A 17,339-nucleotide genomic window follows, 5' to 3' on the forward strand; every position below is an offset into this window, starting at 1 on the left:
GGAAACCGCGCTCGCTGGTCGCGCGTACGTTCGCGCTTCCAGCGAGCACGGATTTCATTGATGAATCAGGGCCAAAGAGTTGTTGAGTTGTTGCAATATCACCAACACAATTGGGTCACCTGTGCTGACCTTAAAATTGTATGCTTCCTTCTTGGTCAGCAACGCAGATACACCAAGTAATCCTGTTATTCCTGTCACAAGCTGCAGAGCTTGTGAGAGGCATTGGGTGGAATAGCATGGGCCTCCAAGATCTGCCCTAAAACCAGGTGATCCAAACATTCTACAGGAGCCACTTGTTGATAGAAAGAATAACATATTCCCGCCTCTGCACATGAAACTGGGTCTGATTAAGCAGTTTGTTAAAGCTTTGCCAACTGAAGGAGAATGTTTCAAGTACCTCATTTTGGCATTTCCTAGCCTGTCATTTGAAAAACTAATGGCTGGTGTGTTTGATGGTCCACAGAAGTCGAAAAGAATGCTTGGTTTTCATTCAAAGCTATTGTGAAGGACTATCTTGGAAACACACAAGCAAATGATTACACAAAAATTGTCCAGAAACTCTTGGAGAGCTACAAAATGCTTTTTTTGCAGTAAAAGCATCAAGGGGCATTTTCTGCATAGCCATCTTTCTAACTTCCCAGAAAACCTTGGTGCAGTCAGTGATAAGCAAGGTGAACAATTCCACCAAGATCTGAAGGTCATGGAAGGACGGTATCAGGATAGATAGGATGTACATATGATTGCTGACTAATGTGGGAGCATCCAGCGGGATTGTCCTAACATTCAACACTCCAGGAAAAGCTTTAAGCGTAAATTCTTACCTTAACCGCTTACCCAATAATTTTCAAATGTTTTACTGTAAAAAGAATGTCATAGAGTACCAATAAATAAGAAATTTAAATAAACAGTACATTCAAGTTATTATTTCATAATGTTTTCATTGTATGTAAAATTTGTATGTTTTTTTACAAAAATGGAGGGTAATCTGTATCATATAAACTGGATGTATTAGCAAAAAACTGGGGTCATTTTTGGATTCGCCACCCAAAATTTAGTAAAAAACAAGTGTAAGATCTAACTCTTACAACAAAAAATGTGTTCACCTGTGTTATTTATTGCTGTCTTGGTCCAAATTAGAGAAATTTCTTCTTCTTGTTAGTCACTAGTTTCCATCACTACTTGGACCAATGTATCCTGGATGAGCTTACAAACAGCAACATAAACAGAGGTTTCACCACTTTCTTATCTAATCCAAAAAGTGCGTGCCTTGTGTTCCATAAATTTTCTGTATTAATAATTTCTTTGAATTTTTGACATATCCATCCATGAGTTATTACTTTTACATAAACCTAATTTTAAATTAGCTATAATGATCCAGAATTATGGATTCAGTAGTTACCGTATTTCAGTGGGGAAAAGTTCTCCGGAATACAAGTATGCACACATGAAGGCTGAGGCACAGAATCCTTTACCAAGAGCAGCCAATGCAGTCCTCAGTACTCGCATTTCTAAAACAAAAGCAAGGAGATCTGAATACATTTGCTGCACGACATTCAGCTGAAATAGTAAATAGCTAAGTACACAACTGATATAGATATTTGGAAGCTCTTTAGCTTTTGAAGAATTGTGATGAACAAACAAAAGCTGTACACACAATTCTGGATGGGGGATAATAAGCGGGTGGCACCATGTTGTGCTCTCCTCCACAGAAGTGAGCAACAGTTTTTCCCAATTGATCACTCTGCTGTGAAGCATTGATGTACAATGTTTAGGGACCACTGTACACATGTCATGTTTTGCCCAAGATGAGACGTGTGTACGTAGCTTTAGTCTACCACATGCCATAGCCATGTCTGGTAGAGAAGGGGACTTGTTTTAATTGCGGAAGTTAGGTCTTGTCTCTTCTTTGACTATGAGTTACCAGTAATCAAGAAGCTGCATTGTAATAAGCTTGTAACTTTTTCACACTGAAATATCAAGAAACAATAGTGGAGAAAAGGCAAAGGAATAATTGCTTTTCACTCCATAGGAACTTTTTCTTTTATTCAAACAATCAAATTTACAGAATTTTACTTTAAAAGAAGCAGAAGTTGAAAATTGCTCATTTCTTCCAAACAGATGATCAGCAGGAATATATGTAGGAATATTTTTGTCCTCTATTGGAAAAACAAAGTACTCTACTAATATTGTGCACATTGGATCATTGGGAACATTGGATCATTGTATAAATTGTTCCTTCTTTTGGCAAGCACAGGGGTTTGTTTCCTATTACTGTTGCTAAATAATCAATAGATTATGAACATCTTACCTAGTGGAACAAAAATATTTATGATTATCATGGCACCAGCAAGGATAAGGAATGTGGCTTGTGTGACTCGTCGACCTACATAACTCATTGTTAAGGCCGCCACAAACTTGGCTGGGACATCGATGGCACCAAAACAGAACTGCACAAGGTAGACACTAATTCCAAATTTCTGTAGGTCCATAGCAAGGCCATAGTATGCAAAACTAGTAGAGAACCTACAAAAAATAAAAGAAGGAAATACATTTATTAAAACACAATTAAAATAAGAGTATTACTTTTCTTTAGCTAAGCTGCACAATAATCTCTTATATCATACATTATGAGTATTAATATTTAATTTAGAATCCTCCGTATTATAATCAAATCAAATGTTTTCTGTATCTACATTTTTTTCTGGTTTTGAATATTTTGTATATTCAATTAATGCTTTTTTTGTTTATTTTTAATTGTCTTTATTTAATTTTCCTAATAAAATGTACAATGAAAACCGAACACATCAATGAAGGTACAACAGAATGTCATCATACCGTGGGATATACAGCTTTTAACTTAGTAAAAACAACACCCCCCAAAAAAAACAGTACATTGGATCATCACCTGTATGATTGAGTTTGACCGCTAAACTAAGCAACCTTGTCACTACCCTTGTGGATTCGCTTATGTTGGCTTCCAGAACCTTACCGTTTAAATAACCACCGCTTGCATAAAAAAGGCATGTTCTGGGGAGTTCGGCGCATACATATTAGCAATAGTATACTTGGTGTCACCTATTGTAAGATGAACCTTCACAAATCTGTCCTCTTTGGCCCTGTGCACCCATTCCACCTTATCTTGCAGGTTTCTGTGTAACAAGATCAGGACCCCTGCTTTTTCTCCTCACAGCTGGGGATCCTATAACCTCTCCCATTTATAACCTCTGCATTCTGGAGAAATCTTCCCTGCCCAGGTGTGTCTCCTGGAGTAAAACAATGTCAGCTCTTGGGCATTTAAGATGCCAGAGAACCGCCATCCATTTGTTAGGGGACCTTAATCACCTTATATTTCAGGAGACTATATGCATGAAAAGTACTGTGCTCCAGAGTCTTCTTGTGCGGGTTTCTATAAACCCGTGGGGGCCATCGCAGAATGTCGAAGCTTCCTGTATCGTGTCAAAAGAGCGCAGTACAGCATAGGCACAGGTGTTGGGAGTGCAAATGTGTGGGCGGTTCCAGTACTCAACAGTGCATGAATTTTTAGAGGTGAGAGATGTGAGAGGTGATGTCCATAGCTAGATAGAGATGTCTTGAACAAAACCAAAAATAACACAAAGGGGGTGGTGTGACGAACGCCCTCTCAGCCCGCACCCCTGCACATAGAATTTCTAGCATGCTCAGCAACAGTCCATGTACCAGCATGCTGAAGAGGGGTTTGTCACAGGGCAAGGTTAACCACTCCTGGTAACACTTGCCAAATACACCATCAGAGGTAGACTTTCAACACGTTTTTAGATGGAAGCACCCACCGTTATCCTTGGCAACAGCAGTTGTGCTTCTGCTTCTGTAGGGTCACCTGCTGCCACTCCAGACAGGGATGTCTCAGAAATCACAATGTTATAGTAGCGCTTCGGGTTTGCAAGTTACACTATTTCTATTTAGAGCATTAAGGGATTCAGCCTACACTTTTTATAGGGTTTTATAAGTAAAAGAATACAAAAACAGTGCAGAAACAAATACAGAAAATGTAACACTAATGTAAGAATTATACCCGAACACTAGCAGAACTATATTGACAGCATAAAATAAAAAGGGAAAACTGTGAAATAATACTTAGGTAGAGTTGGTTTTCCTGGTCCAGGTTGTGTGTAAAGTCCAAGGTATTAGTCAGTCACTGGGCTCCCTGCAGTGCTCAATGTGTCAATGCCACTGTCCTTAGCAACATGATGGTATTAGTGAGAGCTCCTTCTGCTGGGCTTACATGGCTTTTTATATGCCAACAACAGTAGTTGTTAGTAGGACTAATAGGACCATCCAATGATAACAGGGTGGGGGCTGTCTGAGGGGCTGTGACCACATGGATTATGGACACTTCCAAAATGCCTTGGTTCTAGCCATTATTATTTTTTTCATAAGTACAGGTTTTATGAACTGCCAACCCCCAGATTATTTATCACCACAAAATACGATGTTCATAGAGACCAAACAAGGTATGTTTGGGACTTATAGTTCCCCAGAGCAGGCTAAATATGGTTTCCTCCCCGCAGCCTAGGAAACCAGTTCTTGGTCTCAAAATGCTCACCACAATGATCCAGATACAAATCCATCATCTTTTACTTTATACAGAATGGTATATTGGAAATATAAGGATTTTCCACAATATCACAGGTGGGATAATCCAGGGTAAAAGGGGGGATAACAGATATTTGTCCTGTAGTGGTCTTCCTTTTTTCCTCTTGGGAAGCATCAACAATAAAAAACACAAAAATGGGCTCACACCCAGAGGACATCATGCAATGAATCTACTTGTAGCATCTAATGATTCTCCATCTGCAAACACTGCCAGGTAGTTCGAAAATAACACAAGATACATAAACAACTGACTTTAGGTGAAGAGAGATAGGCAATAGCGCATCATCTGCTCTTTTGCCGGGTTTTATCCCTCTTGTGGCTCTTCCACAGTAAAGCTCCCTTAGCCACTTTCTTCGGCAAAGGAGAACTAATCTTCTGAGAGGCATGTGAGGTTGAAGATTCGGCCGAGGAGGCTCTGTCAGCTTCTGCCAGGGTCATTTCCCTGCTTTGTGAGGTCAAGTTATCTTTCACAAAGTCCTCGGCATCTTGGGTGGACATGAAGGAGTGGTGCTCCCCTTCCTTGTTGTGTAAGTGTAGTGTTTACGGGTAGGTCAGAGTAAATCTGATCCTCCTTTGATATAGCTGGGAACACAAGTATTGGAATTGCTTCCTTTTGTGGGGGACCTCCGCTGAATAATTCCTGCAAAAATATGTAAAGTTGCCCCCTCCAAGGAAATATTTCTGTTGGCGCGGTACGCTTGTAATATTGCATTCTTGTCTACATAATCTATGTACTTTACTATCACTGGGCGGGGTGCGTTTCCATCTTTATGTGGTTGACCCAAACAGTGTGACTGTTCTACCCTGCAAACTCATTGTAGGCCTAAAAGGTCTGGGAGTACGGTGGCACAGAGCTCTGACAGCTTGCCTGGTTTCACTGCTTCCGGTATCCCAAAAATCTCCAGGTTATTCCTGCGAGCCCTGTTTTCCATATAAATTATCTTCTCCATTAAATTGCCAACCTTATTCTCCAGTGACATGATCCTAGTTGAGGTTTGGAGTGCATCATCCTCCGTGGAGGAGATTCTTTCCTCCGCTGTCTCCAGTCTGCAGGCATGCTTTCTAAACTTGTGTCCCAGGGATTATATGCCTTTCCCAATTGCCGAATCTATAGCCTCCTGCAATGTAGGTTTTAGTAAAACTGCCACTGCATCTGCAATAAGTGCATGATCAGGAGTAGGTTTGGCTGTGTCTAGTACTTGCCTGGGAGGAGATGCTGATGTGTCCTTCTGGGACCTATGGAGGGCATTGGCCATCTTGGATTTAAGCATGCGATTCCTTTCACTCCGTCTTCTCGGGGTGGAAGGATCTTCTCCTCGTGGCGGCTTGTAAGAATTTCTCCATCGGGATCGTGGTCTCGGTGGTGGGTAAGTTTGTCAGCGTGTCGGCAGTGCTCTGTGACAGATCGGCGGTGTGATTTTTTCTCTGGGTGAGCGGGGGCCACAAAACTCTGTTACTCTCCCACGAGACGCAAGAACCGGAAGTCTCTTTTTTGTTTTTATTAGGTGGCGTAAGCTAGCCAAAAAAAAAAAACATTTAGCACTCTATTTATGAAACAGAGAATCTGACATCCCTTTAAAAATTTCCCTATGGGAGTCAATTACTTCAATTAAAAAACATAGAAGATTCCCACAAGGGAATGTGAGATTACCTGTTTTATAAATAGAGCCTATAAGGTCACTACACAAGTCTTTTTCCAAGCTATTGTTAATGAAAATTGCCCTTCTAGTGTTATCTGTAAAAAAAACCTTAAACATGATTGGTGCATGTATGTGCATATAAAGAAGGATTTTCTGCTCCTGTGGTTGGTTCCTGGTTGGTAGGTACTAATCATGTGACTCGAGCAGAAAGAACCACCTATTTTGCACTCAGGACACAGAAATTGTAACTTGATTTACAAATGAAAGACATAGTGCAGTAAAGTTTGCTAAAGGTTTTCTTTATACTTCATTGTATATCATAGTTTTAAAACTTTTATATCTACTAATATAATAAATTACAATAATTAGCCTATGTGCCTTCATGATAATGAAGGGCCTTCTAATGCTGGCCTTCACCAGCAGCACATACCTTCACTTCACTATCCTGTTTTGCTGCTAGAATATTTAGTCCATTGTAAGCCTTAAGTTATGAATTGGTGCTTGAACGTGGCAGAGGGCCCTCTCTTTATATGCATTGCACGGGGTGCCTAAGCAGGCAATAGCCAAGCACCTGTGCTGTCACATGGGTGTGAAGAGAACAAATGGCATGCTTTCCCATACCCAGAGGTACCATACTATGTATTCTTTTTGCTATTCGCAGCCTGTAAAGAAATGAAGTGAAATATAAACAGCTGTAACTGCTTCCATTACCATAATACCTGTTCATTCCTTAAAACCTGGTTATTCACCATGGCACCTGTTCATTCCTTAAAACCTGGGTATTCACCTGCTAATCTTTCAAACCTTATTACCTTTCACGTAATATTCCATTAAACTCACAATTTAACTTCTTAGTAGAGGCAGAAAAATAAAGAAAACCTAGCTGGATGGGAACCCTTTTTTGGCTGTTATTTTCCACAGCTGTGTACAATTGCCACCGTAAACACTGATCTGAGGACTTACCAGACCATCATTAAACACCCTGTGATACGTCTCATTCCTGGAGTTCGCATTAGATCCAGTATGGAGTGAGAAGATTTTCTGTTAGAAATTTCATGTTGCATCTCCGCAACCACTTCCTGCAAATGAAAGCAATGTTGATGAGCCTCATAACCAGGGTAGGTTTGCATACAGGGCTGCATTCACCCTGTCAATGGTGGACTCATATTGGTGTGGACCATTGCCTAAGATAGCAATGTGTAGATAATAGTAACAAAGTACAACCTATATGTGTCTGGTCACTTCTGCATATTTGTGAAATAATCAAGCAATGGCACGTAAAAGGGAGAGGTGGAGGGGCTGCTAAATGAAATATTTTAATGCAATTTAGGAAACATGCTTGTCATATTAATCAGATGATTGATGCCATAAGGAATGGGGACTAAATATATAATATAATGGTATTTTTAACTTTGATTCCAAACTTACATCTTTTGTCAACTTAAGTCCCTCTTCAAGCTTGCCATTCAATCTTGCCAAACGTCGAAGATTAGTCAGTGCTTGATCAGTCTTTCCGTTTAAAATAAGCCAACGACCTGACTCCTGCAGGAACCTAAATGCAACACACCGAGGCCATCATTTATAAGCAATGCTAAAGATAGTTCATTTATGTGTACCAAACATCTTATCAGAAAAAAATTCCTTCAAATCCGATAAATTTCTATAAAATCCTATCCAGGCAGTAGACAGACCCCTATTAATAGTATTAATAAATATACTATTATTAATAGTATTAATAATAATACACAGGATTTATATAGTGCCAACATATTACGCAGCGCTGTACATTAAATAGGGGTTACAAATATAAATACATTCTGCATACATCAAAAAGTTACTTTGTACATTTGTACCTACCATGAATATACGAAGAAAAAGTAAAAAGGAGCAGTGACAGAAAATTGCAGCCAGCGCCAGTCACGAATAGCATATGCTAGTCCTGCGAGTACCATTTGACCAGAAGTGAAAACGTAGCCTATGAAAGTACCAGCAAGAGTACGTCCTTTAACTGGCATCCATTCCAGCACTGTGTAAAAAGATTTGGCAAGTTTAACACAGGTTTAAAGGGAAATGATGCTTTGGATCAATTTAATGTATAAAGATATCTAAATTATAAGGTATATCTATATACAGCACAGAAAAAGATGTGTTTAAAGCAATGGGCCTGATTTATTATTATTAATATTATTGTTATTATTATTACAACACAGAATTTTTATAGCGCCAACATATTATGCAGCGCTGTACAAAGCCCATAGTCAGGTCACTAGCTGTCCCTCAAAGGGGCTCACAATCTAATGTCACTACCTGAGTCATATGTCTTTTGTACAGTCCAAGGTCAAATTAGGGGAAGCCAATAAACCTAACTGCATGTTTTTGGAACATGATTTATTAAAGCTCTCCAAGGCTGGAGAAGATACACTTTCATCAGTGAACCTGGGTGATCCAGCAAACCTAGAATGGATTTCCTAAAAGTCATTTGATATTTGTTAGCAAATGCTTTTGATCCTGGACCAGATCTATTCCAGGTTTGCTGAATCACCTAGGTTCACTGATGACAGTGTATCTTCTCCAGCCTTGGAGAGCTTTAATAAATCAGGTCCAATATATCTGGTTTCCCACTAGTCTAAATATTTAAAGATTTAAACACAGAGCCACCCTGACCAGTATACACAACACTACTATTGGCCTGGACTAGCAGCATAGAATCTGATCAGATAGGAGCCATGCTGGTCTATATAGAATGTTCTATAGACTCTGTTGAGCTTCAGTTCATTATTTATATTCCTAAATATTTTATAGCCTACATGTTCTACCTAAATCAATTATTTTGCATTGGTGATCTTCTACTAGTTCTTAAACATTATTGATCTGCTTGGCATTTTTAAGTACATTCATATTAAAATGGACTTATATACTTTATATACCCAAGCTGCATTGTAAACCCAGTCTAATACTAAATGAGAGAAGTTTTCATAATGCTGCATTGTACTCTGTACAACTGCTTTGTGCTTTTTTTTTGTTTGCTGCTCAGTGATATGGGACAATTTCTTTTATAACAAATTACACAAAGAATCAAACATGATTGCACTCACTTAGGCATAATGTGTTAAGTAGGATGCTAGAGAAGGTCATCCCACTAATGAGTCTAAAGAATACATAGCATGGGAAACTAGGCAGGAATGCAACAAGAGAACCGGCTACTGACATCTGCATATAGGACCAGATGAGAACTGACCGACGTCCAAATCTGCAAACACACAAAAGATTTACTCTTTAATACAGACATGATAGATCTTTTTACAAGTCAGTCTAGTGCTACTCATTATACAGGCCTTTACCTCTTAAAGGACTGGTTGGCTTATTAGAAAATATAGATTGATAAAAAAATAAAGTCATTAAATTGATTTTGCATAAATTATAGCATGTAGGCTTTATGTTTTTTTCTAAAATTGTATATATTGATTTTTATTTTCATATTTAAATGTATAAGGTCAAATATAAAAATTCGTAGAAGGAAAAAAAAGGTTGTAGTAAGGAGTTTAATACATTCTTCAATGGATTTGTGGGGGGATGGTCCTATCTTGTATTAGATTTAAACAGAATGCTTTGTATATTGTGACATAGCACAGGGGGGTTGCTCATGGTAACGGGATGCTTTCAGGGCGAATAGGAGGCAAACAACAGCAAATGTCCAAAATACCTGCAGTTATGTTTATATAGCCAGGTGTTACAGCACACAACTTTACAATAAAACAATAAACAGTAGCCTGGCTGGGCATCTGGCTACCTCACTTGGTGCCCTCTCTTTCTAACACAAACACTATATCAGTACTGTGTATCAGTACTCTGGCTCTCTCTTCAGCCTGGAACACTCCGGCTCTCTCTTCAGCCTGGAACACTCTGGCTCTCTTCAGCCTGTAACTGTGGGTTGGGTCAAGGAACCCACCCTTCACTTCGTTTGGGCCGGCTCCAGGGCCCTAAAGAACCTGGTTTTCTTCTAAAAACCTATACAAACATATTAACACACTCTTTCCCTGGAGCCTTTATAACACTTTCCCTGCCATTTTAGATCACTCTGTCACAATATAAATATATGAATAAGGGAGTATAACTATTTTAGTATATTGTATACTGCAAACAAGGGGTCCTTGGCCTGAATACGATCAAAGGTTTTTTCTTGGCCAATTTTTTTGTAATTCAGCATTAGCTTTGGAACAACAAATATCATTCTTGTAAGACTAGCTTAACCAAGTCCAAGTGCTTCTGCAGTCTGAACTCGCCAATGAACATCCCATATTAGATCATGACAATTACAGTTTTAGAATAATTTCATATATATAACTAATAGATAAAAATAAATATTTAAACATTTTTAGGAAGAATTTATTCTTACCTATCTGCAATTCCTCCAAAAATGGCTCCGCCCAGCAAGACACCAACCATGTACACAGACTGTGCCATCTGCTTCATAGGATGTAGATCACACACCAGATTCCACTGAAATGAGAAGTATAAATTAAATAATCCTTTAAGTGCTAGCTAGATATAATACAAAATTCAGGCTTTATACATTTTGGTGCTTTTAGCCCCTCAAATTATATTATTGACAGCATCAGAAACATAATTTAGGACAATAAGTGATCAAATTTAGGACAGTAAAATAAGATGCCAAATAGAGATTGTAGAGAAATAAAACTGCAAGTGGGCAACTTTAAATTACATAAAAATGTTGTGATGGTAGCAATGACTTACCTCTGTGATGATAGATGACCGAATACCACTTCTGTCATATACCCATCCATCAACACATGTCTCTGTTTCTATTCCTGTGATATTTGTTAAGGTGGCATTAGGATGAAGGAAGCTCCACTGGGGGTCAGTAAATCTCCTGCATTTCTCTGGTTGGCCCTTCTGATCAGTAGGAAGTGTAATTTTTAATAGTTCTTGGTAAGATAAATCCTCAGAGCCATTTATTATAGGTTTTGGTTCACAGTGATGACTTGGAAAAGCCGCTGTGAAGTTTTGTAGGAAGTTGTGAGTTGCCACCATGAGGACTGGAAATGCCAGAAATATACTGTGCAAGATCTGAAATGTGCCAACACCACCAAGTCGATCTAGAAGATCTGCAAATGCCATGTTGCCAAATCTATGTTGCAGAAATAGAAGAATATGAAGCAGTTTTCTTCAATACTAAACATATGTTATTGCCTTTTCTGAATCCTTACACAACTACTGAAATATTTTAGTTCAGTAAATTGGAGCACCCACTACTGGGCAGGTGGATGGTAGGGTTAGACATGGTACTTACACATAAGAGCATTCTAGTTTATTTACCAGTTATTAATAATATATTGTCCATTATGCAGTGAGGTCGGAGTAATGTCTAGCTATGTGCCTGTGATGTATAGACCCATGTCTGTGCTGTGATGTATATTATCCTAAATCATTAGATGCTTAAAGTATATCTGAATGTAATACTTTTTTGGATAGAATAGAGAATTTAAGCCCATGTAAAAATGTTTGCCATTTGCCACCACTGGGGACAATTATGTTCACTTTATGTCCCATAGACACAATAGTATTACTCAGTAAAAGCAATCTCTCCAAAAATATAGACATCCCCTCATAAAAAATGGTTACCAGAACATGTCTTCCATTGCAGAATTTCAGATTCAATTTTAGTCACAGTGACAGTGGTCCTAGGACGAATTGAGAGGGCAAATTTACCCATATCTCCCCCAAAAAAATAATTGACAAAAGTTTTAGCTCTGTTTCCACTTTAGCTCTTTCCTCACATACTGTTAGGCTATGGACATACTTTACATTTTCATAATGTAAAAACAATATACAGTATTGTATAGGTGACTACATAAGTTTCATGCTGGTGTCCAACTATTGTCTGGTCAAGTCCATAATAAATCCATAATTGAAAGTTCTCAGAGCTTACTTGAAAAAAAAAAATGATAGCATGTACAATAAGGGTGTGCAAAGTGTAATATTTACCAACAACCAAACCCTTTTATTTTACTGCTTTTCTGGTATTTTGCACTTGGCTCCTTACTAGATAAAACCAATAAATTCTAACCATTGAAGTAACATGAAAGCTGAAATGTGGTACTGCTTATAAAATTCATAATTCTATTAACTATCCGCCACAATTCACTTTAAAGTAATTTATCATTTACCTGGGAAGTTATTGGATGTTTTGATTGGAGAATATGAATAGGTCAGAACAGTTGGTTCCCCTCCCCTCTTTGGGTTTCTAGTGGAGTGCTTTGTATCTGATGAAGCCTAACAATATCCTAAACTCTTATATACAGTTCACACCTTGCAGACCAAGCCCACTTAGGTTAATAACTCATCCCTGTTTTTGTATGTTTGATAATGTAGTTCAATGGTCTAATCTTCAGATGTCATCAGATTCTTTTTAATTCAGTTTCTTAGAAGATACCTGCATAATTTAATAGATTCAAAGAATAAAAAAGGAGAGTAAAACTTTATAACATCCAGGCAGAAAAAAAAAATAGGAGAAAGACAAGAAGAATTGTAAGTGAAGAAATTATATATAGAATCACTTTTAATTGTAAATGAACTCATACCTGACATTCTGCTAATTCCTTTAATTCATTTCACCAGAATATCTAGAGAATAGTTATTACTGACAATTTTGTCACCTTAGGTTGTAGGACGACTATTGGAAGTAAGGAATGTACTGCATTACTGGCAGAATCATTAGGTAATTGTCAGTATTTGCAGCTTTTTTTTCACTTTCTTGGAAGTTTCATAAATATACAATAGAGTAGTGTTACATACAAAGCTAACAATTAACAAAAATGTTTATGTTTTTACTACACACATGGGTTTATGATGGTCAGTGGGGTGATTCCAGGGGCTGAGGATCTATTTTCCATAGAAACAGTAAAAGGGTTGTTTCTTGGGGAGGATTCAATATGATTCTGACCTTAATTTATCTCTACAAATGTAGAATTCTTCGTAGTCTTTTTGATTATGTGTTGGGATCTGAGACACTATTGATTTAGGTTGTATTTTAGATGGGTTATGTATAGGGATAGGTTCTTGTACCCATGACTCTTTAATGGGTCATGGACCATTATATTGTTTCTTTGTATTGAAACTATATCCTTGTCATTTATTTGTTGACACTTCAACAATATGTTTTCTTTCAAATTGCCAAAAAACCCCAGTCCCTCTAATTTATCTTTTCTTAATCATGTAATTAAGTATTAGGGGTTGGCTACCACTAATTTATTATAGAAGGCGAGATACCTGCCTTTTAGGCCTGTCATGCTTGTAGATGAAGGAACACATGTGCCATACTAAATCTCCTGCTGTTCTTTCCTCATTGTTCATTCTTTTAGATGAACAAATGAAGTAGTTGTTGGGTAATGTTACTTATTAAATGTTTAATTCCTTAAAATGTAAATAAGAGCTGTCTTTTGCAATGTGAGATAAAGTGCTTTCATCTATCAGAGTCCATATTGATGCGGGGATGGATTAAAGTATTGCATAAGTGAGTTGGACTGAAATATTTTTGAAAATCAGGTAGCACCAGGTCTGCTACCTGGCAGAGATGACAATTGTAGGGTTTTTACATTTATGAGTAGATTAATATTGCTCCATAAAAAGGATGATGAAAGAGTGAAGTATGTAGTGCTCACCCGCAAAGGAGCAGACAGTTTATACCTACGTCCCCCATAGTAGTGTAGCATAAGAAGCTCACAAAGACTTGTGCAAATCCGTTTTCTGGGATTTTAATGTTACTCATCATATATAGAGAGAGGGTTAGGTTAGCCAAGTGTCAGTCAATACTGACAGGTGACCTTATCCTTGCTTATCTCTCAAGTTATAGTTAAGTGTAAGAGCGTTCCTCTTCTGGAGTGAGTTCCCCTATAAATGACAATTCCAAATTCAGCACCAATTGGATCCTGAGTCTTAAGACCTCTCTTTATTATCCCATCCTTGAGCTTGTCCCCACTGAAGCCAAGTCTTTAGCCACTTGGAATTTACTCATGCCTTTATCGGTCCATTCTGTAGGTCCCTTTTTGGCCTAGCAAGACCCCAGGAGCATCAAGCCTGTCTTCCATAACTTCCTTTGCTTTTTCTGTAATTCATTCGAGGAACCCTTAGCTCAGGTCTACTAAAAAAGACCCCAAACATTGACACACCAGAGCAGTAAATGGCTGCTTCCTTACAAAGGCTGGGTTTCTCCCCTGCAGCAAAAGGTAGCCAACCATCACTCCCTGATGTGCATGTGTTGGAGATTTTGCCCACACATTTTCTTCGGTAACAAAGGTTTAAATATAAAAAAAAAAAATTCTGCTTTCTCTGTATATTTTAACATGTAAGGAACATTTTATTGTACACTTTTAGGGAAGATACAGAAAGGTTTTACCAGTCTCAATCACAAAGACATTACCAGGAGCCAAACAGAGTGGTTCCTAGTGACAAAACTTTTAGACTGCCAAAGAGCTGATGCTATGGTTTCCTTGCTATCTAACCATAAACAAGAACAGAGGTAAAGTGTACAGATACTCATTGACACTCCACATACAGTACTTGTTCTATGTCTTTCTCAAAATGATTTAGGTTAAAAAAGCCAGACAACTTGTATTTCAGAAGGAAGCTAGCAATAACAGCTTCATACTTTTCTACTACATAATTTCTCAAAGAAGGTCCCACGTGGTAAATTTTTTCCAGTTAAAGGAAGGTGTGACATCTATGGAGGATAGTAGAGATCTATAGTTTCAGACAGCTGAGCTGTAAAGCAGTAAGAAATAGACTTCTTTCTGTTCTACTAGTGGTGCTGCAGAGAAATGGCTTAAGTTGTCTCTCCCCCCATCTCAATAAAGCATGATTTACTTGGGTGTGCTTCCCTTGGGGATTGTCATCCTTGTATTGCAGGGGTGCCCAACACTTGGATCATAATCTACTGGTTGATCAAAGACAATGCGAGTCGATTGCGGAGCCCTGCCTTTCAAAATAAACTGGACCGTGCAATATGAAAATGAGTGAACCGCAAGCCATAAAATACACTATCAATAAGAACAGTTACACAACGTTGTGAAATAATGGCTGAAGATTTGTCGTACTTAATTACCACTGTATAATACACGAACAAGCATTATGCAGAAAAATGCTTAACATGAAGGAAATAATGGAGGTGACAAGAAAGATCGCCTATTCTATTTGAGCCAGATCTCTTCAAAGAGAGAAGGTATGTTCTGTGAGCATCTGGAGAAAGCTGACTGTGACGATTCTGAATTGTTACTACAGACTGATGTGAGATGGCTCAGTAGGGGGAAATTCCTGCAGAGATTTCGAGAGCTATGTCCGGAGATAAAGGAGATTCTCCTTGTTGCTAAACATGCAGAATACAACCGACTAAATGACGACCAGTGGCTGCTAGACATGGCATTTTTAACTGATCTGACCAACATGCTGAATGAGCTTAATGTAGAGCTGCAAGGAAAAGACAAAAAAACATATTCAAAATGATCAGCTCAGGTAATGCTTTCAAACAAAAGGTGCAAGATCTGTTTTCAAAGCTGCATCGCCATGATTTGGGAAACTTTTAAATTCTTGCATCAGAGCTGGAGATGCAACAAGAGGCTTGTGTGCAACTCAACAGTGACCGCTACACTCAGCAGATTGACCATTGTCTGTCAGAGTTTGACAGACGCTTTCAAGACTTTGCTTAACTCGAGCCAGTTGCTACATTTATGTGCTACCCATTTCGGGAAGATGTTGAGGTTAACTTACTCGCATCAAAAATTGCAACGCTGTTTCATCTGAACTCGCCCCGAGTGGAGGAGGAGATTTTCTCACTACAGGCTGACATTGAGCTGAAGTCCAGGGCTCATGGACAGTTCTGGAACTTACTCCTTGAGGAAAAGTGCCCAAACATGAGGAATCCTGCATTATTTGGCTCAACCTATTTATGTAAGTCAGCCTTTTCCCACATGAATATTATTAAGTCCAAATACCGTTCCACCATGACTGATGATAATTTGGAAGTCTGTTTGAGGATGGCTACTAGCAACTACTGCCCAGACTATGCAGCGTTGGCTGATTCCATTCAGTTTAAGATATCATTGGAGTAAGGTAATGGCCAAAAATGTACTGAATTGTATTGTGCCATACATGTTCATGCTGTTATGCAAGGTAAACAATATATATTTTAAATATAAAGTATACTTGAGATATAAATATATATATATATATATATATATATATATGAATAGATATATGTTTAGCATTTTAATTGTTGATAGATCATTTTGACTTGGCCATTTTAAAAGTAGCTTGCAAGCCAAAAAAGTGTGGGTACCCCTGTTTTATTGCTTGTAAAGCTTTAGCGTAGAATTAACTGATCAACTCCTACTTTCTTTCTCCTTTTAAAAGAGCACTCAAAACCCATCTTTTCAAACTTGCCTACTCATCTTCTTCTGTCTTTAAAACCCTCACTACTTCCCACCATTCCATGTCCCTCTTCCCAGTGTGTGCTGCTTCCCCTTCCTCTTGGATTGTAAGCTCCTTGGGGCAGGGTCCTCTCCTCCTTCAGTGTCATTGTCTGTATCTGTCTGTCATTTGAAACCCCTATTTAATGTACAGGGCTGTATAAAATGTTGGCAATTTATAAATACTGTTTAATATTATTATAATATTAATAATACTAAATAGAAGTTTAAAGCCTACAAGCTCGTCCACCTGTTGAATCCATATAATTATTATGGATGAGCAAGAAGGTCACTGACAGTCTCGAAAATTTCCTCGAACTTCCAATGGGTCCGCAAAATTTAAGTGAATCGATTTCGCAAATTCTATTAAAGTCAATGGGCTGAATTTAAACATTATTAGCAAAGCCCCTTTAAATGTTAGAACCACCAAAATTGCTAGGTATGTGTAGAAGGACAGTGGCAACAAGGGAAAAAAACAAAAGTTCCAAAAGACCTTGTGGTTTTCTAGAAAATGGCAGGTAAAATGACGGCAGGCAAAAAGGATTTTTGCATGATGGACAGCATACAGAAGGCAGCATAAACATTA

General features: G+C 38.2%; 1 protein-coding gene across 2 annotated transcripts in view; it reads right to left on the minus strand.

The window, feature by feature from the left end:
• LOC140337643 (solute carrier family 22 member 20-like) overlaps positions 1-12,563 on the minus strand; it is a 19,028-nt gene extending 6,465 nt beyond the window's left edge. The window contains exons 1-10 of one of the 2 annotated variants that reach the window (XM_072421402.1): positions 12,461-12,562; positions 11,028-11,421; positions 10,669-10,772; positions 9,368-9,522; positions 8,130-8,298; positions 7,701-7,824; positions 7,236-7,351; positions 2,309-2,523; positions 1,400-1,508; positions 808-856 (exon numbers count right to left, since the gene is read on the minus strand). In XM_072421402.1, the coding sequence (XP_072277503.1) occupies positions 823-856; positions 1,400-1,508; positions 2,309-2,523; positions 7,236-7,351; positions 7,701-7,824; positions 8,130-8,298; positions 9,368-9,522; positions 10,669-10,772; positions 11,028-11,411 (1,410 nt within the window). In that variant the 5' untranslated portion in view covers positions 11,412-11,421; positions 12,461-12,562 and the 3' untranslated portion in view covers positions 808-822. Of the gene's footprint in view, positions 1-807; positions 857-1,399; positions 1,509-2,308; positions 2,524-7,235; positions 7,352-7,700; positions 7,825-8,129; positions 8,299-9,367; positions 9,523-10,668; positions 10,773-11,027; positions 11,422-12,460 lie in introns of those variants that run through there. The other variant, XM_072421401.1, reaches the window with a different exon arrangement.
• Positions 12,564-17,339: the final 4,776 nt, after the last annotated feature.

This window comes from Pyxicephalus adspersus, chromosome 9, assembly GCF_032062135.1.
Source record: "Pyxicephalus adspersus chromosome 9, UCB_Pads_2.0, whole genome shotgun sequence".
NCBI classification, from domain to species: Eukaryota; Metazoa; Chordata; class Amphibia; order Anura; family Pyxicephalidae; genus Pyxicephalus; species Pyxicephalus adspersus.